Source organism: Argentina silus (assembly GCF_951799395.1).
Source record: "Argentina silus genome assembly, chromosome: 15".
NCBI lineage: Eukaryota > Metazoa > Chordata > Actinopteri > Argentiniformes > Argentinidae > Argentina > Argentina silus.
The window spans coordinates 15,328,311-15,354,454 of record NC_139669.1 but is presented as its reverse complement, the minus strand read 5'-3'; the positions used below and the strand labels follow the sequence as shown (position 1 = coordinate 15,354,454).

The 26,144-nt window shown below is 46.2% G+C and overlaps 2 protein-coding genes across 5 annotated transcripts in view; one reads left to right on the top strand and one right to left on the bottom strand.

The window, feature by feature from the left end:
- Positions 1-9,353, top strand: part of fam13b (family with sequence similarity 13 member B) — a 32,336-nt gene extending 22,983 nt beyond the window's left edge. For 2 of the 3 annotated variants that reach the window (XM_083685737.1, XM_083685738.1), the window contains 12 exons: positions 497-548; positions 725-854; positions 971-1,178; positions 1,386-1,524; positions 1,803-1,884; positions 2,265-2,423; positions 3,098-3,309; positions 3,513-3,596; positions 3,703-3,798; positions 3,984-4,297; positions 4,965-5,066; positions 5,352-9,353. In XM_083685737.1, coding sequence (XP_083541863.1) covers positions 497-548; positions 725-854; positions 971-1,178; positions 1,386-1,524; positions 1,803-1,884; positions 2,265-2,423; positions 3,098-3,309; positions 3,513-3,596; positions 3,703-3,798; positions 3,984-4,297; positions 4,965-5,066; positions 5,352-5,475 — 1,702 coding nt within the window. In that variant the 3' untranslated portion in view covers positions 5,476-9,353. The remainder of the gene's footprint in view (positions 1-496; positions 549-724; positions 855-970; positions 1,179-1,385; positions 1,525-1,802; positions 1,885-2,264; positions 2,424-3,097; positions 3,310-3,512; positions 3,597-3,702; positions 3,799-3,983; positions 4,298-4,964; positions 5,067-5,351) is intronic. The other variant, XM_083685739.1, reaches the window with a different exon arrangement.
- A 2,913-nt stretch (positions 9,354-12,266) lies between these two features.
- On the bottom strand, positions 12,267-25,741 carry klhl3 (kelch-like family member 3). 2 transcript variants are annotated; one of them, XM_083686395.1, is made up of 15 exons: positions 25,463-25,741; positions 24,294-24,428; positions 23,503-23,609; positions 22,848-22,969; positions 21,401-21,563; positions 20,955-21,064; positions 20,015-20,131; positions 19,412-19,561; positions 18,974-19,091; positions 18,398-18,595; positions 17,880-17,981; positions 17,194-17,322; positions 16,531-16,671; positions 15,848-15,991; positions 12,267-15,566 (listed from the first exon to the last, which is right to left on the bottom strand). In XM_083686395.1, the coding sequence occupies exons 1-15, from the start codon at positions 25,480-25,482 to the stop codon at positions 15,538-15,540; spliced, it is 1,785 nt and encodes a 594-aa protein (XP_083542521.1). In that variant the 5' UTR covers positions 25,483-25,741; the 3' UTR covers positions 12,267-15,537. The 2 variants fall into 2 exon arrangements, with proteins under 2 accessions (XP_083542521.1, XP_083542522.1); XM_083686396.1 differs by having other exon boundaries at positions 24,294-24,413.
- Between the last annotated feature and the right edge of the window lie 403 nt (positions 25,742-26,144).

Sequence of the window (26,144 nt, the reverse complement as noted above, 5' to 3'; positions counted from 1 at the left end):
TTTGAAGCATTAGCAGTATTGCTAAACACCACAATTAATCCCGAGGCTTAAACGCGAAGGATTTACAGTCTAGTTTATTTCCTGCCTAGAGAAGGGTGGTGGTGGCTAGCGTTCAATGAAACAAGCTAATCAGCCCATATGCTAATCTGGACTTGAGGGCTTTGTGGGGTTGTTTGTTTTTGTATTATGTATAAAACAAGCGCTCACCTAACATGGGTTTGAAAAGAAAAAACGTGTTGATATGAGCAGACGTTGTTCTTTAAAAGCGCTTTACATAAAGCAGGCGTACACTACACACTGTCACTGTTCACACGCGTAGAACCACAAACATCGTTTCACGCCCTTGGGGGGGATCAATGACGGCCACACTACTCTAATCAATAGCCATGGCAAATATAGCCAGGGTTAAAAATCCCCATTAGCATCGGAAATGAGGTTAGCCATGCCCCTCAGCATGTCAAACTGACCATTATGTCCTCTCCACGTCATGTTACAGGCAAGAAAATCAAGCCTGCGAGAAGATGGACCAGGCCGACCTGATCACCTGTGTAAGTGTCACCGGAACAATCTGCCCTCTCTCTCTTTCACAAGAGGAACTGATTTCTGCCTCTACCCGCCTCCCCTGCAAAAGACACATTGTACAGTATCTGACCCCTCTCTCTCTCTATCCCCCTGACCCCTCTCTCTGTCTCTCTGTCTCCCCCCCCCCCCCCCCCCCACACAGGCGCCTGGTGCGTGTGAGTGTGACCTGAATGCCAACACTGAGACCAGGGAGTACCCTTGCCACCCTGCCAGAGGCCACAGTACCCACCACCTCCATCTCAGCCGCATCTTCCCAGATAGCCATTGGGAAGGTAACTGTCCCATTTGAATGTTTGTTTGGGTTGTCCACCCCCCCCATTCGTGTGTGTGTGTGTGTGTGTGTGTCAAATGAACATGTTAAAACCGGATTCACCTTTCTGTGGCCCAGATCCAGTTCCGGCCTTCAAGTCGTGGCAGGACGAGAGTGATGGCGAGGCTCAGCTGTCCCCTCTTGCAGGCCGCATGGTCCCTCTGCCCCTGGAGGACGACACTCATCCACTCATGGCCCGCCGCTTCCTGGACTTTGGCCACAGCCAGCGTTTCCTGCAGCAAGACCCCGATGCCACCTCCCCCACCAAAGCCCTGTCCTGTGGGAGGTGAGACGCTCCTCCGGTCCCCCTCACAGGAAACGCGCGCACACAAACACCCACACACAGAAAAACAAACGCGTGCAAACATACATACATATATCTACACGCACACACTCTCCAATGTTCTGTTAATTCCCTTGTTGAACTCAGAGGAGGTGTTTGGAGGCACTTTGACATTCAGCCTCTCACCCGCCACTGTCTGTGTGTACGCAGGCCTCGTCGCGCCTCCTTTAGTTCCAAAGAGAGCGTGAGGAGCGACTCCGTCTCCCATCAGCTCACCAAAAAACTCCAGAACCTCAAGAAGAAGATCAAACAATTCGAGGAGCAGTTTGAGAAAGAGCGCAACTACCAGGTAAGCGTACTTCTGCATGAGGAATAGCAATTAAAGCCACAATCTGTAAATCGAAAAACAACATAACGTCAGCCCTGCCACAGAGCTGAAGGAAAGGTTTCCGAAATGTTACCACTTTCAAATTCATAGATACGTGTAATATTCTTCAAGAATCAATAGGTGTAATACATCTTACATTTATTCTGTTTAAAAAAAAAAAAAAAAAACGGCTTCAAGAATTACAGATTGTGTCAGGATACCCTGCCCTCCTCACCATCGCCGTTCTCCCTCTCTCCCAGCCATCTCATGGAGACAAGGCAGCTAACCCAAAGGTCCTCAAGTGGATGACGGACATCACCAAAATACGCAAACAGATAAAAGGTAAGACCGCTCACTGTTGCTTGCATGGGAATGTTAAGGGAGTTAATGAGAGTTCGCTTGGGGAGAAGGGAAGGGGTGAGGGGGGGGGGGGGGGAAACTTCTATGTGCCATCCTGTTCCTCTGCGGGCAGCCTGGTCCTGCCCTGCCTCGACCCCGCCTGCCCGCTTGTGGCAGAGAGTTGTCTCCATAACTGCATGCGTGTTACATACACACCCGTGGCTCTCACATGTGGCCCTCACTGTGTTGGTCCATTGTGACACCCCCCCACCCACCCATCTCTATATCCATTCCATTTGACGCTCCCCGATTGGAGACGCAGTGCCGAATAAGTTTCTCTCTCTTCTTTAAAATTTAAATCCGGATGTCCTCCCCATCGGCAGGAAGACACCATCTCTTTCCCAAAGGCTCCCTGAGGCACCAGGCGGTGCTTCAGTCATACAGACGCCACCACCCCTCCTCCTCCTCCTCCTCCGCACCGAACACACCCCATTTTACACTTGCACGCCCCCTCACTGCCTCTAGACAAGTGCCCCACCTCAGTAAGTACACTTTTAACAGCAGTAAGTAGATCAAAACAACTTGTTGCGTTTGACTGAAGGTAGACTCTCTCTCTCTCTCTCTCTCTCTCTCTCTCTCTCTCTCTCTGCCTCCTCCCTCTCTTTCTTTTTCCTCTCTCTCTCTCTCACTCTCACTCTTTCTCTCTCTGACTCTCACTCTCTTGTTTGATGAGCTCCACTGGTCACACAGAAGCACATCCCACAGTGTCAGGGGTTTGGCAGCATGTCTCTGTTGGTGTCAGTGTGGTGAAATGTGGGTGTTTCTAAAGCCAGAGCGTGTATAAACGTTGTACGCTCCACTCCCATCATCCTGGAGAACATAGTCCTTTATGACATTGCAAATTTCCCTCGGTCCAGACTGGTCTCATTTGCTGGTCATCCATATGCTCCTGTGGCTTCAGACTACTGTAGTGGTTATGGCTTGTGTGTTTGGCGTCTGTGCATCTTGGTTGTCAGGACTGTCCGCTCACCTTTTAGACGTCAATGGCAGACGCGGGGACTCACGGCAGCTGCCTATGACAGCTCCGTCAGGCTCCTGCATGCCCACTGTCAGCATTGAATCCCTCAGTGACTGAGCTGCCCTCACGTCTCTCCCTCTCCCTCCCTCTCCCCCCCCCCCCTCTCTATCCCTCTGCATCCCCCCTCTCTCACCTCAGATGCCAAACACAAGGAGAGCGAGCTGACCCCACAGTTGCGGCCGCGCAGCAACACCCTGCCCAAGAGCTTTGGTTCCACGCTGGAGCAGGTGGCCCACGAGGCCGCGGGGGAGGCCAGGGGCCACCGGCCCACCCGGGAGGAGACCCTGGAGCACATCCAGCGCCGCGTCAAGGGCAAGAGAGAGGAGGACGGCTGGCCAGAGGACATCAAGGTGAGAGACTGTTTTAGTATAACACTGTAGAGATGCTCAGAAAGCTATAGCTTTCCAGACCAAGCTCTTTCCTCTATCACAGATCCATTCATAAATGGCTCTTAACGCTTTATGATGTCTGTTTTCTTTTTTTCTTTTAAAACATTTTTATGGTTATTATGTATGGATAAAGGAGCTTCCTTTTGTTTTTTTTCTCCCTGCAGAAAATGACCAAGGAGCAGCTGTCCTGTGAGAAGACCGTGCTTCAGAAGAACCTACTGCACTATGAGGGACTGCACGGCCGGCCTGTAAGCCCACCACCCACTCTGCCCTGCACCCCCAAATTGTCCTCGCCATCAGCTCCCCCCCCACATCCCAGCCCTGGCCTAACCGCCTGTTGTCTCTCCCTCACAGGTGACCAGAGAGGAGAGGCTTGTGGTCAAACCGCTGTACGACCGCTACCGCTTGGTCAAACAGATGCTCACCCGTGTCAGCATCACTCCCATCATAGTATGTCCACTCTGCTACGTCTCCTTTCACTACTGATGTGGTAGAGCGACTTGTTGTTACCAGTCAAAAGGCCACAGCCAAGTTAAAGTGCCTTGTGTAGATGAGACATATTGAGTACTGTGGGAGAGTATGTACTGGGGTGTGACACTGTGCCCTGTTTACGACACCTCCCTTCTGTCCCCCAGACCTCACCATCCAGCAAGAGACGCAACCAGATGCTGCAACCCATCATCGAGGGCGAGACGGCCCACTTCTGTGACGAGATCAAGGAGGAAGAGGAGGAGGAGGTAGTGGAGGAGGGCAGCGGCGAGGCTGGGGAGGAGGACACCAGCGGAGAAGAGGTGCAGAGTTCTGGGTCGGAGGTCATCATGGCTCTGGACCCGGCGGGGCAGCCCCAAAGAGACAGAGAGGGAGACGGCCTGCTCAGGCCCAAGATGGAGGAGAGCTCTGGAAAACTGGCCCTGGATCTGCGCCTTTCCAGCTCTAACGCCTCGTCCATGTAAGCACACACTGCACACCTCACACACACTCTCATGACTGTCCCAGTCTCTGCGGACGTCCGCAATTGCACCATTTCAGCAGCACCTCAGCGGAAAGTATAAATCGCCTTTAAAAGCCATGGCGGTAAATCAGCAGCTTACGACATCTATAAAAAGCACATGGAACAAGGTTGATATCTATTAGTGTCGCTGGCATTAGATGCACAAGCTGGATAAGGAGTTAATCTCTTTAGGGCGTAAACAAGCTCCCTGTGGAGCGGCCAGCACTAAGCCCAGGGCAGGTTCAGGGTGCCATGCCTCAGCAAGGCTCCCTCTAATCTGGTCTCAATAGTGCCCGGTGGCCACAACTTGACCTGCCCTCACACCAACACACGGCCTTGGGCGCCAACTTCCTGCCCCACAGCTCACAACATACTGCTAGGGAGCTCCGATGATTCTGGGGTGAAGTTCTTCCCCAAAACTGACCCAACATGTATGGTTAAATCTCGGTTGGTTCAACCATGCTTAAGCCTGTCCAATGCTTTCAAATGCATGAGGGTGAGTGAACAAGTGCACACTTGGGGGAGAAGGGTGGAGAATTGGATCTTAGCCAACGTGTAGTGTAGTGCTGTGCTGTGTGAATGTTTAAAGGCGAAATGTGATGATGACACCTCCTCTATCCTACAGGCCCGAGCTCCTGGAGCAGCTGTGGAAGGCCAGGGCAGAGAAGAAGAAGCTTAGGAAGACCATCCGTGAGTTTGAGGATGAGTTCTACCAGCAGAACGGCAGGTAGGTCCGAGTAGCACTCTCGCGCACACACACCACTATGCGCACACACACACACACACTGAAGCTGCTTTAGCTCCTGCATCTGTTGTAGTCTTGATGTCAGCGGAAGAAGTTGGGGTGATTAGTGAGTTGTCAGATTAGTGTCTGGTCCATCTTACCTAATTACTCTAGCCCTATTATCTCTCTCTGTTGGCATACACATCACACCCTTCGGACGCAGTAAATGATGGACTCATGTCCGGATTTGCACCTTAGACCTGGTTTGTCTGTCTCCCTCCTCCATAGGACCGTCCTAAAGGAGGACCGTCTCCCCATGATGGACGAGTACAAAGAGTACAAACGGATCAAAGCCAAGCTGCGTCTCCTGGAGGTGCTCATCAGCAAGCAGGACTCCTCCAAGTCCATCTAGAAAGGCCGCCTTGCTTCCCTCCCTCCATCCATCTGTCTAACACTGAGGGCCACCCGCCCCCTCACCATGGGCCATATGTCACCCCTACATGGCCCTTTCCCCTATCCCCATCCACCTGTCCCTTATCAACCATCCCCCCCCCCCATCACCCCTGAATGATCTCAGCCTCTGCTGCACCTCTCTCAACCACACCTCCCAGCTCATTTCTAACCCTAACCCCTACCCTCCCACTCACCCTCATCCCCACCCTCATCCCCACCCCCGCCCACCCAGAGGTGTTTACATAGTTTTCAACCCACCAGTCAAGACTTCAATACACCTTCTTTCTGCTAGTCTGTCCTGAACAGTGGAAGCCTCCTTTCCTCTGAGATTCAGCAGTTTTGTTTTGTTGCATTAATCTTCACGTACGGAGGTTTCTCATACTGAGAAATCCTAATGGAGAGCAGGACAGGAGCTGGCTTTTTGTAGCTCGTTAGTCACACCCTTGTTTGGGCGTAACAATGTGAAACTCTCCGTCCCTCAGAGCGAGGAGACTGGTCATCCGAGTTCAGACATTCAGACTCAAGTGGATTCACTTTAAAGAACTACATTTTCATCCTTTCAACACTGGGATGCTTTGTGTGCTGTCTGAGGAGAGAAAAAAAAAGAAAAAAAAAAAGTAATATGTGTATGTATTCTTGTAAATCAATATGTACACATAAATGTTTGTATGTCACAGTATGTAATTTTTCTTGAATGGAGAGTTTAATTCTTGCGTTTAAAAGAAACTCACTGTATTAGCATGTTATAGTATTCCCAATTGTTCTGTTACACATTTGCCACTATGGAAATTGAACGAGTTGATCAGTTGGGACTAGTTGTGCTATTCTTTTCTCTTTTGAGTTTTTTTTCTTTTTGGATCATCAGTCATCAACGAAGGAGTTTGCACACTAGCTGGGCAGGGAACTAGCAGGTTGATCACAGGGTTCTGCTACCTTCTGCTACCTTTTGTCTCCTTATTTTCTGCAATAAGGCTGGACAGCTTGACTTCAGCATATACATATGTACATATTTCCTGTTCTTTTTTTCTATACCCGTTTAAGTTCAGTTGCAGATTGGAGCTTTGTGTGAGGTGTTGAGGTTCTGATTAGAGGGGGAGGCTATTCCACCTACATCAGTGTTATACGAAATACAACATGACAAGCTGGGGCACAGCGGACCGTTCCTGGTGGACTCCAACACAGTGTTTGCCTATCAGTCAGTGACCACTGCAGTATGGCTGGCAGGCAGACAGACAGACAGACAGACATACCCCCCCCCCCCTCCGCCTTCCAGGTGCACTGTGTCACAGGTAGGTGTGTTGAACAGCTAACAGCCCTACTGCCTCACAGGAAGTATTTAACCCTCAGTGTTGTGTGGCCTGTGGTCAAGCTGACAGCAGGTTACTTGAGGACAACTATAAATATCCCATTGGCTGCCTGTCAGTCCAGAGGTCCATAGCCCTGCACGGGTTAAGATGACAAACGGTCTTAATCCCCTTTTAGTCACTGGGGAATGTGAACGCAGGCTAAAATACTTCACATGCGTCCCATATCACTGTTAAAAAAAGCAGGTGACCCTGGCTAAGGTTTCTGTTTTTAAGAAGAACGAACTCAGAAGGGAGGTTCATCAAGCAAGGACATGATCAGGTGACTATTTATGAATGTGTTGCCACGTCTACAGTTTGTGGTCCTATAAAAAAATATATTTTAACGTCATCTTCGTTATTACGGACCCCACTGTAAAGTAGCTATATTCCTTCACCGAAGAGTTGCAAAAAGATGTGAGACTACTGCTGTTTGCCATGTTTGTTTTTCTCTGGTGCTGCGATGTCTCTCAGTAGGTGTTGGTTGTTGGTGTCTATTCATCTCAATGGAATATGACCCATATTGGCCCAGGCCATACTGAGTCAGACGAGTCAAGTCCTGAGTGGTCTGTCCCCTACAGGTCTCTAAGAAGGCTTTACCTCAGGCAGAAACAACAGCACTATGACCCTTGCCCCCAGCTGTTTCTAGAGGGCAAAGCTCATGCATCCTGAGGGTCACAAGCAACCCCAATGTCAACATCAATATTGGCATGTTCCATTAGCAGTGTCAGAGTGACACATAGTTGAAGGGACTGCTGGCGTCATGCCTCCTGAGAGCTGCACGGCACTCCTTAGTGAACCTCCCTGACCTTTTGACCCAAGCCAGCAGTCCGTCATGAGGTAGCCTCACATCAATGTGCATCGTTAGCACCCTGCACTAAAAGCCAAAGCAAGCAGGAACTGAGAGTGCAGCTGACCTAAGCTTTTCCATTTGGCAATAAAACACAGTAACCCTTGATATCCTTGATTCAAATGATGAGGTTGGTGGGCCTACACACGTTTTGAGTGTGGAATTGGTAGTTGGTAAATGGTTGGGATCATGATGACACCCTCAACAGTACTGTGAGGATCTGCAGTCTCAGGATATGGAATGGGAGACGTTTAGCCCCACCTGGAATTGTGATCTAGGTCGTGTTCCGATTCTCTACCCGCCACCTAGAAGTGTGCACTTGTGCTCTTCCCCATTCGGTGCATTTAAAATGATTGGCTTGGTGCTAGCATGACTGGAAAGAGATTCTATCATATTCCTCACACCAGTCTATTTCTTTAAAATCCCGAGTGTAAGATTGCACTTGTCAGGAGAATAGTAGAGAATCTGAAAGCAGCCTTGGTCTTGCCTGAAGGATGTTATTGCTGAAGCAGCAGTTTGGCCTCCGTCCCTCTTGGGCAGAGAACAGTCATGTAACTGAGTTGAGTTGGGTGGGGGTGTATGGGTGGACATTGGAGGAGGTCAGAGATGTTATTTGCACAGCATTCTGAGAATGCAGCCCTTGTTTTATTTGTCAATTTGTTCCTTGTTTTTTAAGCACTACTACTTATAACTGAAGGATGAATGTCAGAATTGTTAAATTATTTCAAACAACGCGTTTGGCCCCTCGTATCACTTTGAGATCTTCAACCTGCGAATGTGTTCTTTTTTATTACCATTATTTTATATAATCTTTTTTGTATCCTCTCACTAATACATCTATACAGTGTAGTATCTCTGTATTGGCTAAGAATATGCTGTGTTTTGTTTTGAATAAGCTAGACTCAGTAGTTAGCTTGCATGGCAAAAATGTGTATTGTTTCTATTTGTGCCATGAAAGACAAAGCAATAAATTAGCGTTGAGGCCTGTATCAGTGGAATGTGGGCCTTGTTCACCCAGTTTGTGCGTTTTCTGAGTTTATGGCTGATTAATGTTTAATCTATTAATGGGGCTTGGTCTGCTGTATTCTATATGGCAGATCTTCCCATGGAACTCTTGTCACTTGACTAGGTCTGCTATGAGAGTACCACAACTCAGTTTTCTGTCTGCTAAAACAGCATTTTTACCACTTTTATCAGCATAAATGTTTGGTTGGTTGGGGCACTAAATGAGATTGTCAACAGAGACAATGATGGATGTATATTTGGATTTAAGATTATATAATTAAAAAGAAAAAAAGTTCAATTGATCAATTGTTATTTCTCAAGGGCTTTTTGACTAGATTATTTGGCATTGTGCAAGTGGTAAAAATCGTGTGAAGCACACAGGCTATTAAGGATGTACACTGTCCCTGTTCATAGCCCTGTACCATCCCACGCATGTTTGTTTTCTGGCCCAGGGGGTTAGTGGCAAGTTGCCTCTATATGTGGAGCTGTGTTTTACATATACATACATATATATTTATATGTATATATGTATGTATCTCTAAATGTATTTGTGAATGCTTATTGTTTTCCCTTATTTACAAATGATGATAAAGTACAATCAGTAATAACCTACATTAAAAAGCAGATAAAAAATAAAGATTGTAATTTACATGCTTGTTGACCATGTGGTCTTCTTTTGATTGATGGGAGAGGTTGTTGTACCAAATGCACACTATGAACATGTTACATTTCAGCCAATGTATACACAACAATATATACCACAACATCCATGCACTGCGCAGGTGGGTTGCAGTGCGTTGAGTCAGGTGGATGTTATAAAGGGCTGGAATGTTTTTTATGGATGCCAGAGATGCATGCGAGAGCGGAATGACTGACTATGCCCTTGCTGGCAGAGTGGGACAGGAAAATCCTCCCGAGTCTGCAAAGGACAGAGGTTAGCTCACAAGGCCACATTTGGAACATACCGAAACTGTTTGTTATATATGATGTTGTGATAATCATCTGCATGGCTCATTAAATTACCTCAGCACAATATGTTTTAGGCTTTATCACAGTCCCTAAGATAACAAAGCATGCATTGACTAAAAAGTCAAAGGGGTGTTTAATTTCTTGATATAGACACTACTGAGGGAAAGACAATGACCAGGTTAGGCGTCTTTCAATGTGTCACTGCTGGCCTCTAGTGGTCACAATTGGCACACACAGTTGTCTTCATTATGCAGCTTAGATGCAGGTAAATATTGAGCCTTGCCTATACAGCCAAACATGTTAACTTGGGAAAAGGCTGCTGAGTAACAGTATCATATTGGTTATCTATTCAAGTGTGTAAAAAGCCCATAACATCCTAATGTTATTCCGCAGAATATTCTATCGTTGCTTTATGATTGTCACACAAGGACAAGGTGAAAAGGAAACAAGTGTACAGTAAACATGTTGTTCCTCATGAATAATGTAGCGCCCCTCTATAAATGGAGGGTGATGGAAAAGCCTGTGAATGAAGCAAGACGTTTATTCATAAACGTTTTACTATGACACTCTGGTTGTCTGTTTTACAGTGTTGTGTCCCCGTTGCGCACACGCACAGGGAGGACTTTTCTCTTGGTGTGATCACCTTCTGTGACTAAACAGAAAACAAACGTCACCTCCAAACTCCTAAACAATCTTTATTGCAACGTAGTTTCGTTAAAATAGGGCCAATCAGTGTAATTTCGTAAGTGTCCCATCTGTATTGCAAGACCCATCATTCACCGAAATGTCATACAAATTGTCCCAGTGGTGTCAGAGAAAAAGCTTGTGACAATATTTGCACAGCCAATACTTTCATCAGTCTTGCTTCTTACAGCTTTGCCTTGATTTCTCTATTCCCAAATAGATAGATAGGACAAAATATTTGCACAGGCAAATTATTTGGTTACAAATCCGACTGACTATAAACCAAGGTTGCACAACTCTGGTTTCGGTATTACATTATGCTGCATAACAGACTTGTATAACAGACTGTTGACACTGGGCTGTGTCCACCGAAGGAGCTTTTGCTTACAAAAAAAAGCTTCAAAGCGGAGTGGAAAAAGACGTGACTGTTGTTGCTAGGCTACCTGATGCAGTGCTTTAGCTGGCAAGGTAGCTAGTAGCATTAGTGATTATGCTAAAACGAACTTCTTAGGCATTTATATGCTAGTGACAGAGTAGCTTGCTAGCAAGAGAGGGCAAAACACATTTAGAGACTGTTTGTTTCATACAAAAAGAGTGTATATTTATTTCAGAAACTGTAGTGGAAGACATCCTAATTTTCCACTGAAGAAGCCGCCACCTTGTTGTAGTTTTGTCAAAATTGGGCCAATCAGTGTAATTTCATAAATGTCCCATCTGTATGGCACGACCCATCATTCACCCAAGTTTCATAAAAATTGTTCCAGTGTTGTCGGAGAAAAAGCTTGTACCACATGAATGGACAGAGACCAACTCATAGTGCCCTATGGGGAGACAATAACCAAACAAGCAGTTGGTTTGGGGTTAGCCCTGTAAAGCCCCATGTGTTTGTTGGGTCACTTGCAACGTCGCTCGCATGTTAGCGGTTCCATTGCGGTAATAGAAGTTTCGTTATGGCCCGAGTGTCGACCACTGGCCTGATAACAAGGGCTGTGTTCCAAAATGCGTTCTTGCACACTATCTAGGGCGTGTACCGTACTTGGTAGATGCTCTAGATAGAGTGCAAGAACGCATTTTGCAACACAGCCAACGTAATCCCACTTGCAGCGAGGTCAAGTGCTCTACACGAGTTAACGACAAGTGCTCTACAGGAGTTAACGAGTACGACTACTTCATCTTGCGCAAGTGACAAAATGTTGTAATGCGCCTCGTGGTTTTTCCCGAGAAAGGAAGTTCGAATCAGAATGAAATCAGCCATTTTCCTATTTATCATCTGATACCGTAAGACATTGACAGGGCAATAAACGGTTTGCGCAATCTCATGTCTCAGGTCATTTCTCACTTTCACGAGTTCAACTTTTTTATGAAGTGATCTGTTTGTTATAGGCTTGATATTCTTCTATATAATATAAAAGTAAATCAAATATATATTTGCGAGGATGTGGAAATATCTAAGCCTATTAATGTAGGCGTGCGCATCGGATTTGCTGGGCAAACAAACACTTGTTGACAACTGTCGGCACCAGAGGAATATAGTGACTCATTTTATTTCTATGGTCGGCAGGCTCATAAACCTTGAATTCCAAGGTCTAACGTGTTGCTTAGACACAAGTTAGGGGGATATATAACCTCCGCCAATTACCTGAAAGTGGTTCGTTGACAGTGATATTAAATCTTAAGCATTGCTGCACAGGTGTATCCAAATAGACCCTGACATATTTCGTTGCAAGTGGGTTTAATATTAAACTATCCAGACATCACTGCCCTAATAAACCACTTGGTTTAGTCTTAAACTATCCAGACAACACTGCCCTAATACACCGGTAACACGTTCGCAAATTGCCCCATGTGTTCACTGCCTGAGTCCTTTCAAACCACAGATCCCACTCCTCATCTGGTCCATACATATATATTTATTTAATGTCATAGAAAAATGCACATCATACTGATATATGCAGTCCCTAATGATCACATACAGTAACGTCATCAATCTTAATATTCAGTACAGCTAGACAATGATTCAAGGCCTCTCTTCCCTTATAAATCTCTACACTTAAATGCAAGGCCATATTTTCAGTCATAAACTGAGCAGCTGAAGACAGATATGAGGATTGGATGAAGTCCATGCAGGGTGTTAGATGCTCCCCAGCCTGGCGTTATGGTGCCGGCTCAGTGCAGGTCCCTGAGTGCCCCAGCTTGAATCCCTGCATCCCTCCACAAAGACTCTGATAGTCTGTGTAGATGTGAGGGTGCAGTCTAGGTTTGTCAGTCATTTTGCAGTGATATTCTGAAGTAGATATGGGCCATACCTTGCCACGATTTAAATGTGGCCCCAAACATTCAGTAACATTCAGTACAGTGTAATATAGAAGGTCATGAATATGACCCATGGCACTCCTTTAGAAAATCCCTGACTGACATGACCCTTGGCACTCCTTTTAAAAAAATCCCTGACTCAACCATATTATATATGATATCCTCCTCATAAACTTACAGTCCAGATCACTCATACTCATGTCCTCCATCAACACTGCAGGCCAACAAAGGTGACTCACATAGCTGCATAGTCCCCAGTTAATAAAAAGCCAGGTTAGTTTCAGTAGCATTTCAAGTGTAAAGTAAGGCTGCTTTGCATTTCTCAGGTGACCTTTGTTCTAAGGTTATGAGAGGAAAGTGTTCTATACATTATAATGATCAATGGCATTGTAACTGTGTGTCCAAATGAAACCCCTCCTCCAACAGAAGAAAAGGAAAAGGTTCAGAGGGACTCAGATAGTACACAAAACAATTCTTGTTAAAAATGCTATTTACTACAATTCAATATCCACAATAGAAGAAACTTTTAGAGAAAATATTTCACTGACCTTGATATAATATTCAATATACTTAAAAACATTATACAAGTTGCCTATGTCCTGCATATTTCAACATTACTCTGGGTTGACCACTAACCATAGTAAACTTAGAGATTGTGCAGTAAATTGGAGAATTTTACTCAGAAACACCAACATCTTTGAGAACATCACATTAAGCATTGTAAAACACAGGGTTGGTGTAAATTATATTTAAATTCAGTCAATTCAGGGGGATTAATTGAAATTCTGACACAAGATTTGACACTCCCCCCCCCCCAATCACTTCATGGTTTGAAGGAATATAAATGAAATTGACACCAACCCTCGTCAAAGATGTGCTGAGTTTTACATACAGTATAACATAATTATTGTGCCCAATTCTGACATTAAAGGGACAGTTCACCTCATTTCCAAACTTAGTTACCCTTGACGTATTCTATGGGCCTGGAGAGACTTATCTATAGTTTGGATTTGTTAAGATAGCAGTGTCTTAACTGTGGCTAGCAAACAAAACAAAATAGGATGAGGAATTGGGCAAGTAGAACGTTCAAAATGACATGGCCAGATCAACTCATTAACTTTATGACTTTGGTTTAGTCACTTAGAGGTTGAATTTGGCCATAATTTTGAAACATTGTTTTTTGGTTAGCAGTGGCTAAAGTTGGTTTAAGTTAGAAGTGGCTTTTCAAACAAATCTGAACCGTGGATTTCAGTCTCTCCTGGCCAATGGACTACATTCAAGGTAAGGAAGCATTTAACTAATGTTGCAATTTGGGTGAACTATCCCTTTAATCAGAAATTTAAAAGTAGTCTTGGTAACACTTTACATAAAGGTTTTCTTTTGGGGGTTTGTAAAGTGTTTCTCATTAAGTTTATAGATAGTAGACTATTACTTTATAGATGGTTTATTGAATCAGTTATAAACACCCATAACTCAGTTATAAAAAGTGGGATCATCACTTCTGGTTGTTTTATAATGCTGCTTACTCCAATCCTATGTGATAGATTTAGTGCACAGAGGAATGGTTGTTTATAACTGATGTAAAAACTATCTATAAACCAATAGTTGACCGCCTACAAACTGATCAACGCTTTAGAAACCTAAAAAAGAAAAGTTCAGTGTTATCGTAGTCTCATGGTTATGTTACAGGAAGTAAGCTTCATCCAAAACAAAAAAAAGTGCTAATGCATTGTTTGACATGTCGACTGTCAATGTTCGTTTGGCATGTCTCATTGAGAGAGACAACGGTTTGCAAACACGCAGATATGAAAGTAATCTTTCTCCATCTCATCAAAGACCAGCATCAGATGGCACATACTGTGTAGAGAAAGCCAAGTCAAGACTGCTCGCATACTAGTAATTAATTAGCAGTTCTACAGTGCATTTAACACATACATTAACATGTATTTCCCACTGAAGCCTGCTCTGATATCCAATTCAGAAAAATGGTGAGGAAAAACATGATTAATTCAATATTTTAAAAAATAAAATTGGATTAATTGGTATTAGACATGGTAAGCATTTCAGTTGTTTGGACCACGGTGAACTCTAGGTTGGTCCTCAGGTTGAGCTCCTCCCAGGTATCCAGACCTCACCCTAGAGGATATGGACACCCAGTCTGTAGAGGTATGGCCTGTCTCTCCTAGACAGACAGGCTGTGGTGACCACCACCTCAGTCTCACTCCACTGCTCCTTACAGTCCATGAACCTCCGCTACACAGAAGACTTGCCCATCAGTGCATTTCTATATCAGTAGCACAGCAAAGCGAGGGCCTGTAGTTTGGTAGGCCTCCGTTGGCACAGTGTGTGTGTGTGTGTGTGTGTGTGTCTGTCAGTCAGTTGAGTTTCCTTGGCTGGTCGGTAACCTCTTGGCCATAGCTTAGTCTATCCCTTAAAACAAGGCTTTGTTTTTAAACTTTTCACCAGTTTATTCCAAGTCTCAGTTCCATTATTAAGGAGCCCCAGTATTGAGCGGGTGGCTCTCCAAATACTAATGCAGCTAACCATCCCCTGTGAATCTGTGGGGGCCACTGGCCCCTTCCAGCCCCGCTTGGCCTCAAGGTTTTTGGCAGCCAGTCTTAAGACACACTGCTCCAGGCAGCTTTGTTGACACTGGGCGGTCAGTCTGACCATGAATGGTAATGTTCCTCCTCTCCCTCTTTCTCTCTATAGCAGCTCAGGCCCACGCCACGCTCAGCCCAACATGGCCGTCAAGCTAGTGAACTCTGTGGAGTTGACAGTCGAATCAGACGTCTGTTTGTGCGTCCGAGTGGCTCCCTTTAGCTGCCTGAGGGGTCCAGCCATCGGGGGCCGTTAGTCAGAGGGCTTTGTCTACGACTGATACTCCTGTAGGGGAGACAGGGGACATTAGTGAGGGGGAGATGAATGACACTAATGCCCTACATCATGACTTCAACAACCAAACCTCCCCCATTTATAGGGTGGTTTCATCCACCCAGGAAAAAGCCTACTCCTGGAACACATAGCCTATGGAGGCTGAATTGAACACACTTTTTAAGTCTGTGTTGCAGGCTTACTCTGGATCATTGAAGCTGGCCCTCTATACTGCTTCAAACTGAGAAGGTCCTGGGTTTGGTGGTTCAAACCGGGATTGACCGGTGGTTTACCTGCATAGCTGCGGCCGTTGCCCATGTTTGTGGGGATAAGGCTCCACTTGTCTGTGGCTGGGTTGTAATACTCCACAGAGGAGAGGTTACAGGAGCCGTCGTCCCCTCCTATCACATACAGCAGCCCGTTAATGGCACACACTCCTGGCACAAACAGAGGGAAGAGGTCAGAGACAGACAGACAGACAGACAGACAGACAGAGACACACACAATACACTGAGTAGTAGTAGTGAGCATAAGGCTGGGTTTAACCCCTGGACCTACTCTCTATGTTGATTGAATAGGTTTAAGCAATATGGAGAGCCACATGCTGTCTCATTCCCGGTCTGACTGGAAAACCATACAGGTTGTGACCCGGCAACCGGAGGGTGCTGTCGCCTACTGGTATCAAATCCTAGATGTCATTACCTGCCAAGGCTCCAGGGGCGCTACACTGTGGCTGACCCTGCCCTCCAATTTCTCCCAGTGTCTGTACATATAATAATAATAATGCATTTATTTTGTATAGTGCTTTTCTCAGTAAAAGATACTGTGATGTGTGTGTGTGTGTGTGTGTGTGTCTCAACAGGGTTAGGTTAAAGCTCCAATAACACGTCTGTTTCCTTCTTCTGTTCTCTCCCCATCTACACAAGTGTGTCGGAGGCTGGTGGTTCAGGGGGGGGTGTTGTGGTGGGCAGCTCACCGGCGTTCCTCCGACACATGTTCATGTCGCACACCTGTCTCCAGGTGTTACTGGGGGGGTCGTACACCTCCACGCTCTTCCTCACCAGGGGTCCGTCATGGCCCCCCGCTGCATACAGCTGCCCGCTCAGCACTCCAACACCTGCTCGCACACGGACACACACGGACACACACAGGAATGTGTCAGGTGTGGTGCTCAAGGCAGGTTGGGTGTATGCTGTGGGGGGGCTTTAACGGTCATATTCACTCACACACACACAAACACAAATCACACCCGTTGCACAAACACAACTTCTCTATGACAACAGATAAAGTCAAACATTCGGACTCAATCATTTGTTTCCTAGTTGCTATGTAAACAAACCTCTCTGACACACCTCCGACTTAGTCAATATTAACCAAAACAGCAGTCCATTAACGGCCCACAAGATGGAGCTAGCCTGTAGATAATGTTCCTGCTGGCCAACAGCTGAGCAGACAGCACAATGAGCACAGGACACTCATTGTACGCCGCTAATGTGTCTGTAGGCCTTAAGTCCTAAAAGTCCTAACTCTGAGCTGAACTTCATACCTATGGCTGCCCATCCCTGTGTCTGTCTGTCTGTCTGAGAGACTTGGACTGCTTTTGTGTTCCAGAGAATGAGAAGATTTTGTCGGGTCGTACCTGCTCCGCTCCGCCTGGTGCTCATGTCAGCCACGTAACCCCATTGGTTACTGCCGGGGTTAAACTCCTCCACGGTGCTGAGGCACTGCCGCGACGCCCCGTCGTACCCGCCCACTGCATACAGCTTCCCTGCACAACACAACACACACCCACTGAGAAATACACCAAATGCACAAAAGATACTCAACATATACTCACGTCAAGAGACAGAACATACACGCACCCGCACCCGCACCCACACCCACACACACACACACACACCCACACCCACACAACAGGCACGGGCGGATGTTCAATAGACTCACACCAGAGCTTCACCAGCGACGCCACGCTTGCATTTCTGTCAGCACAGTTTTAGGACTGCTGCCCCAGAGTAGAATTCCTGAATCGCAAGCCACATTACCTAGCCGTTTATCTAGATAATCAAATTTTATTCAGACTTTCAAGAACCTGTATTCCCATGTTCATGGCTCTCCTTTTGCTTTCTTTCTGTGTTTTTTCTGTGTGTTTTCAGGCTTCGCTCATTTTACGACCGCTTTCGTCTCTCCAGTGATCATTATAAAGCACACTGGGCTGCACAATTGTATGAGAGCAGAGTTCTATACAAATGAAGTTTATTATTATAATAGTACCAGTAGTAATAATACCGTGAACACCCCCTCCCTCCCTCCCTATCATTTTCTTACCATCCACCACTCCTACGCCCACACTGCTCCGCCTGGTGTTCATGGGAGCTACAAACGTCCACTCATTAGACTTGTAGCTGTAAGCCTCCACCGAGGATAAACCTGAGAGGATGGAGCGAGGGAGGAGGGAGAGGAGAGGAGAGAGAAAGAGAGAGAGAGAGGGAGGAGAGGAGAGGAAGAGTGTGAACAAACGCTCTTCTGTGCACCCTGAGAGCACACAGCCAGAGAAGGAAACCCCCACTGAGGCCCAATGTAAATGGTCCCCTTTCTGTTCCACTGTATCAGTGCCATCAGATCAACCACTGTGTCTCCCATACAATCTCCAGCCTCATCCTCGGCCAGCACCGCTCCCTGTTCCATTCACTGCGCCACGCTCAAACTGTCTAAATAGCCTTGCAGGAGACGCAAACAACACATTCATTCGTATTGGGGCTGTGGTAACTGGGGCATTTTGACTCATATGGATTTGAGAGAGGAGGAGGTGGAGCACGAGGAGGAGGAGGAGGAGGGGTTGGTACCTGTGCTACCGTCGAAACCCCCCACGGCGTAAAGCAGGTCCCCAAGCACAGCGGCTCCCAAGGTGCTGCGTCGCTCTTGCATGCTGGGAACTGTGGTCCACTGGTCACGCACACCGTCGTACACGTCAACCGTTCTCACTCGCAATGAGCCGTTAAAGCCCCCAACCGCATACACCCTCCCCGCCATGAACACCACACCTGAGAGAGACAGAGAGAGAGAGAGAGAGAGATATGAATTAGTTTAGCATTTTTCCTGATAAAGCATTTGAGATAATAATCAAACTTTATCATCCATGTGAAAGGAGACTCTTTCTGGTGCTCATGTCAGCCACGTACGCCACGCAAAAGGTGGTTCCGACACACTGCCTATGGAAGTACTGTCAAAAGTATGGGTCGGTCCCTGTCGGCGCTCTGGGTCGAGCTCTGGGGCGGTGTTTCCATGTTCGCACCGACGTGGCTCTGTGAGAACATGGCTGAAGGTTCCTGGGTTTCAGTGCTGGGCTGGTACATCCAGCAGCTCTCCGGGTCTATGGTTTCTGGTCACTAGGGGGCAGAAGACGCCAAAGGGAGGCTCACCTGCTCGACAGCGTCTGGATGGCAGGTCGGCCACCTGGTACCAGCGGTCCTCCTGGAAGTCATAGCACTCTACGCTGCGGATGGCCTTAGGAGCCTGCCCACCCACCACGATCATCACCTGATGTATACACACACACACACACACACACACACACACACACACACACACACACACACACACACACACACACACACACACACACACACACACACACACACACGACAAGAGGGCTCCTGTTCAGCTACAGCGCGTGTCTCTATGAGTGTGTGTGTGTGTGTGTGTGTGTGTGTGTGTGTGTGAGAGAGAAGAGGCGCGAGGGGAAGTCTGGTTCGGTTGTGTCTGGTTGTGATTGCTTTAATATTTGGAGGCACACTGTCTGGCTCTGCAAGATTAGGAGGTGTGTGTGTATGTATGTGTGTGTCTGTGTGTGGCCTGACCTTGGGAAGGCTGACAGGCGTGCGCGGTCGTGTCCTGTCAGTCTTGATGAGGTGCCGCTGGTCTGCAGGCAGGAGGTGGTACTTCATGGCCTCGATCAGGAAGTCTTTACAGGTGTTGTTGTTCTTGATCAAGGCCTCCTCCTCCACTATCTGCTCCAGGACATGTGACACAAAACAATGAAACAAGCACAATGGTAAGTACAAGGACAGGACAATGAACGACATTTCACATACAATCACCATTGGATTTGGTTACCATAGTTTCTTCGTAAACACCAGTTGAAACAGGGCTGTATTATACAGGGTTGGAGTCAGTTGAATTTCAATTCAGTCCATTCAGGAAGTTAATTAAAAATAATTTAAAAAAAAATTAAAAAATTGAAATTACAATTCAATGACTGCAAATAGGGCATTAAAGGAGCTACACAAGGACGTTTTATGCTGGAGTACAGTGAAAATGGCTCCTTTAACTTTTACATGAAATGTTTTTCCATTTTCAAATTTCTAATTCAACTAATTCCTGAATTGAAAGCGATTTGACGAGCCAACCCTAGTATAACAAAGTGTTACCAAAACATGAATATAATCCTGGAGCTGTCCCACCTGCACCAGGTAGTCTCTGGACAGCAGTGGCAGCCGAACATGCTCCATCAGCTTGGGCATGTGTTCCAGACGGGCCTCCTTATCATGCTTTATCCACGCGATCATGGCCTCGAACACCTGACGGAGGAACACAAAGGCTTGATAACACGGCACAGCTGTGGCTCCACTCTTCTATCCAAGCCTCTACAACCACCTCTACCTCCTCCACCCTTCTATTCCAGCCTCTACAACCACCTCTACCTCCTCCACCCTCCTATTCCAGCCTCTACAACCACCTCTCTCTACCTCCTCCACCCTCCTATTCCAGCCTCTACAACCACCTCTCTCTACCTCCTCCATCCCCCACCCCCTACTCCCTGAAGATAGGATCAGTGGTTTGATTGGAGAGAATAGAGACAGGGGCCAAACTGTCGAGATGAGCTGGTGTCACGTCGGTGTGGAACTGTGGGCTGACGAGAACGCTGCTTTGTGGGCAGATTATACAAGAGAGCGTGATGCCTGCAGCGAAGGGCCAGACGCTCATGCCCTCTCCTTCTGCGCCAACTCACTCATGCATGGTGAGTGACAAGCTGTTAGTGACAGGGTGTCCCTTACAGCAGGAGTGACAGGAAACGTGTGGGGGTGAGTGGCATCAGATAAGAGAGTAGAGAGCCTGAGAGGAGAGCTGTGCAGGGCTCAGTGGGAGCTGGGATATGGTCCTGATAGCATGAACAAAAGGCAGGGTTCTCTCCCAAAGAATACAAGAGTGCCACTGCGCCATGCTGTGAACTTGGCGCAAGTCAGGTTTTGATAATGCAATCCAGCGCCACACTGTTCTAAAACCCTGGGGAGAACCCTGAAAGGTATGTGTCTGCTCTGTGTGTACAGTGTTCCTGATGGAAACAGAAGCAGGAGTGAGTTTAGGGGGCAGAAATAGTGGTCTTGGGGTTCTCTGACCTACCTTCTCTTCAGTGGACACAGTGAGTTTGTCGCTGGAGATCAGACTGGACACTTGCTGCAGGGACAGGCTCATGAACTCCTCGCCAAGCATCACCTCACAGAAATGCTGCTCTGTTAAACAAGCACACAGCACAGTTAAACAAGCACACAGCACAGTTAAACAAGCACAAATAAACACTTTCCGTCACACCCATGAGCTCTGGCAAAGGGTTATCAGCGTACAGCAAACCAGTCCTAGATTACTCATGTCTCTAAAATGAAATATCTCTGCTTTGACCTTTCTGTCCTCCCACCCCTCTCTAATTCATAAACAAAGTATGAAAGGAGCCATGTCCTCACCTTCAGTGCCATGTCCTCACCTTCTCTTGGCAGACTCTGACTGCATGGCGCGTCTCTACGCCTACGACATCCTCTGGGGTTCATTCCCAAAGTAAAAGTGAAACTCACCGGCATAAGCATGTGACTGGTTGAGCAGCTGAGTGCAAGTATGGAGGTCAGCGAAGGCACGGATCCCGAGGCAGTTGGTGGGATGGAGCTGAGACTGGAGGAACTCACAGCACACCTGCCTCACGTCCATCAGCTGCAGGAGGCCGGCAGCAGGCAGCAGAACCTACGCGCAGAAACAACGCAGGGACGACGGACTTATTTGATCTTTCAAAGACACACGTGCTGTACTTGTCCAGCCATATCACTCGTGTCAGGATGTACCTCTCGCCAGGAATCAAGGCTTAATCCGCACTCCGTTTCACTATCGTCTCACTGTCTCAGTCTGGCTAATTAGCATGTTTGTAAACCAACCTAAAGCGTGGTTTGCACTTTCTTCTTGTCGATAGACTGCTTTCAGGAAAGGAATCATCCTTTTATAAATGAGGTGAACTGTATGCCTTTAATATCACAGTATTTGTATGTTTGTGGGGTTTTCTTTTATATCTTGTGGGTTTTTTTTATTTTTTATATGATCTATCATTGAAATACTTGTAGAAGGCACTGCATGCACCAGTAAATGGTGGTCAGGTCTAAAGGAGCTCTTTGGCATCTCTGGTTTATTAGCCTCTCTCCTGCCAGTGGTTTGGTAGTGTGCTTTAAAACTGGGTCAGTCCTTTGAATAGGGCTAGGATTTCTTTATTTTATTTTTTTTACATCTTGCCCGTGGGTCTAAAAAGGGGGCTGTTGTTTGCAGCCACGCATTCTAATAGAGCCCATATGATCAGTGGCTCCAAACACACACACCACCCACCCACCCACCCACACGTTGCTAACGCAGAGGATTTCCCCTCACTCCATGCACACTTCCTGAGCTAATAATAAGAGGAAATGCCCTGCCTGCTAAACGTCTGGCCTGGCCAGCTAGGACAGAGAAGACTATCCCATGCTGCTGAAAGGGAAAGGGCTGGAGAGGGCGGCCAACATTATGCTGAATAACAAAAAGCACTGAAAAAGCGACATTAAAGAATCAGCAGCAATCAATTCTCTACTGACTTCACTGCTGTACTGTAAACACTTGAACACGGTCAATCGTACATATAAGCATTCAAAAAGCTTGCAAATCCTGCAGGTATTTTAAAGCAGCAATCAGTCATCTGTGAAACAGCGAATTAGCTGCCCCACCACTCAGGATAAACACAGAAATTGTGTTTTGCTTTGAGACAGTTAAGCAACGCAGTTGCCCTTAAAAGTTTGTTTTCGCTGAGAGAAATTGGAATGAAATAGCAGTACGTAGAAGCATCTACCATTAGGCCAACCGGACATCCTCTAGGTCCATAGGTGTCATTTGAGTATGTCTCAGGTAGGGCAACCTTAACACAAGAGCGTGATTCCAAATCACCTCTTCTACATTAGCAACCCCTATCCCGTCTGTCCAGGGTCTATAGACCAGTGGTTAGAGCTCTCTCACCTGAACGTTGTCCTCTGTCACCTCAATCTCCGCTGTGTAGATGTAGTCCACCAGCTTCCTTAGCGTTTGACCATCCACTTCCCTGATTTCAACCTGCTGGGCTTTGCTCTCACTCATGTCCCCTACACATAGCGGGTGTACACACACACACGCACATGCACACGCACACACACTATAAGAGAAGAACAGTTCTCACTCTTAAGCAGCGATCAGCGATATCCGCATCCACCACAACATTGACCCAGCAACTAATCATGACAGATATACTCATTATAACAGGATACAACCTTATCGAATTGTAATTGTATCATGTGCAAGTCATTTCCCTAGCAAATGTTTTCAGAATTTACGACCAGTGCTTTGTATCGTGGCTCGTGCAAGCTTGGAACAGCATTCTGTTGCCCTGAAATACTTTGAGATTATCCTACCTACTGCACAACGACAGCACGGTGGATACACATTTTTTGAAGTGGGGAATTATTGAGAATTCAAAAGAAGGACAACATGGAATGCTGTCGCAAGGTCACTATACAAAGCACAGGTAGCGATTGCCCAGATATCAGAGCCCCAGATATCAGATACCCAGATATCAGATTATTCTTTTTTGGGTGTGCCCTTTAAATGGGTTAACTATGAACGAGGTGAAGGGCAATACCTGTGAACATGGCACAGAAGTAGGGGCTGCAGGATGCCAGCACCACCTTGTGAGCCGGCACCTCTATATTTCCCGCCACCAACAGAACGTCACACAGCATTTTCTTACTGGAATCACAAGAGATAAGACAGATTTCCCAAATCATTACACCAAAGGTTGCAAGTGCTCCCAGCTGTGGAGGAAAGCCTCCCCAAATGTATCATAAAAATTAAACCTGTACGCCCGCACTCTCTCAGGTGGTTAGTGCTGCTGCCTAAAGGATTGAATCCCTAGGATGCCTACAGGTACCTCCCCTCTCCTCCCCAGCTTACCAAATAAAATATCATTAACAAAATATAAGGAGAGTTGAATTACACTCATTTTAAAAGGAGCTACATATGAAATCTGGGTCCCTGTGGCCACGAGTGAAAATTGCAATTACAGTGAGCTGTGTGTTTACGTCTTAGTACTAGCCATTGGTACTAGCTTGCTTCAATTGCAAAAATGGCTTTCCAGACCATTGAGATAATATCCCAACATGTCAAGTTAATAGATAATAATACATATTTGCCAAGGATAGCTTTGATTTGCCTTCTTTCTGTAACTAGCTACAATTTGACAACAGAGCTAATACCATAGCCAAATGAAACATAGATGGGGAGCTGCTACTTTTAAACACCATCGCTCCACAGTCCCTACAGATTTCAAGGCCATTATATGCAGTAGTACATTGAAAATGTAATGTGTAGCTCCTTTAAATAAATCCTAGCCCCAACTCCATAAAGAAAACAACAAATAAAAAAGCAACCTACCTCCTTAAGTCATTCATTAGCTGAAATGCCTTCCTCATATGAGTGTGGTTGAAGGTGTGCATCCCCACATCCACGGCATCTTCCTCAGAGTCACAGGTCAGCTGGGCACTAGACACTGGACTGATCAGGGATACACTGGGAATAAGCAGGATTACCTCAAATAACTCATAACACTAGCCAAATAATTAACTAACCCTACATCTTACCCTTTCCCTAACTCGAACCCCCCTAACCCCAGCCACAGTCTGCAGCCCTAACCCCAACCCATATCCTATTGCAACACTAGCTCCAGCCCTAACCCCAGCCTCAACCCTAATCTTTGCTCCAACCCTGGCCCCAAACCTATTTTTGGGCAAGTACTCATGCTTAATGTAAAATTAAGAGATATATATGCATATGATAACTAATCGATTCATCTATTCAGATACAATCTATTCGGTTACTCATTCATTATGTCTAGATAGAACAATTGTGATATAGCCTCATCATAATATTATGTTATGATGATCAATATAACAGAGGTAGGTCTGGCGGAAGGAGACCAACATGAGCAACGGCGAGCCTCCATCCAGCAAGTGCAAACTACATAATAGTCTTTTTTAATTTAGGTTTATTCAACCCATAGTGGTCTAGTAATGTAGCTAGGACTCCCACTGCTGTTCAGATTGGAATTCCAATGTCATGGTGTCACCCAAACTATGAGGACGAAATCCTGTTCGAAAACTCAAATGAAGTAAAAGACCTGAAAGTTCATAGCAAAACCTAGCTATGCCAGTACCAGACGACCTTAATTCTATTCTTCATGCAACAACATCTCTGAACTAGCACATGCTTGTGATGCTGGTAGCTTAATTCTCCAGTTGGTTAGGTCGTTACACTTTGCTGACGATTCTGTTAGCTAGCTACAAATAATGCCGGTGGACTTGCTTTTTCTCACGCTGGGTCCCCTTCCATCAAACCTACCTAGCTAGCTTGCTTGCTAGCTAGTTATCTCTCTTCGTAAGCAGTGCTAGTCCGCTATATCGACAACATATACAGACTGTGGGGTGGCTAGTAAACTAGATAGCTTCCATTCGCCGGGAATGCCATATGTTTAAACCAAGCGTTTGGCCGATTTAAAACTAACACACCATCAGAAGAGTACACTTTAATCCTACCCCAAGACTTACCCCAACGTTACACAGTCCATGGTGTGTCAGATGTGCTGCTGCATGAGTAGCGGGTTAGCTCTAGCTACGGGCCCATGCACAAAACGAATAGTTCAAAGTGCAACAATACACTACTGCTACTGGGCGAGCATGAAGGTGGTTTACCGGTGTCGGGTCTTGTGTCATTCATTGGCTTAAAAAAACCCCGCTAATGATCACACATTCTCTCACAGATCTTTTATTTCTCATTTTAACCATTTCAGAAATAGTTTCCTGAAATCTAGGTGAAAACGGAGCTGTTTCACTGTTTCATCCCGCCCCTTCCACCACCGGAGAGGATATTCAGGACAATCGCACGTCCGATTCGTTGCCTCGGGTGCCCGGTTCTGTTCTAACGGCTAACGTGGCAAAAACATGGGCATAGAGGAAACCATAAAATAATTTAGTTTATAATGTTTGTCTATGAAAGCTATGGAAAGGACGAGTGTTTGAGAATAACCCGTCATATGTTGCTTTGATGACAATCCGGTGTGGTGTCAATGTGTTTCCCTGTCGGATAGTGTTCCCAATCGAACAGAAATTGTGTAATCTAATTAAAATGATTGTAAAATAACAACACGTATGACACGTATCTTACACGTATGATACTTGGTCCTCCAAAGCAGTTTCATCATGACTAATTAGTTATTGATGATATCATGAA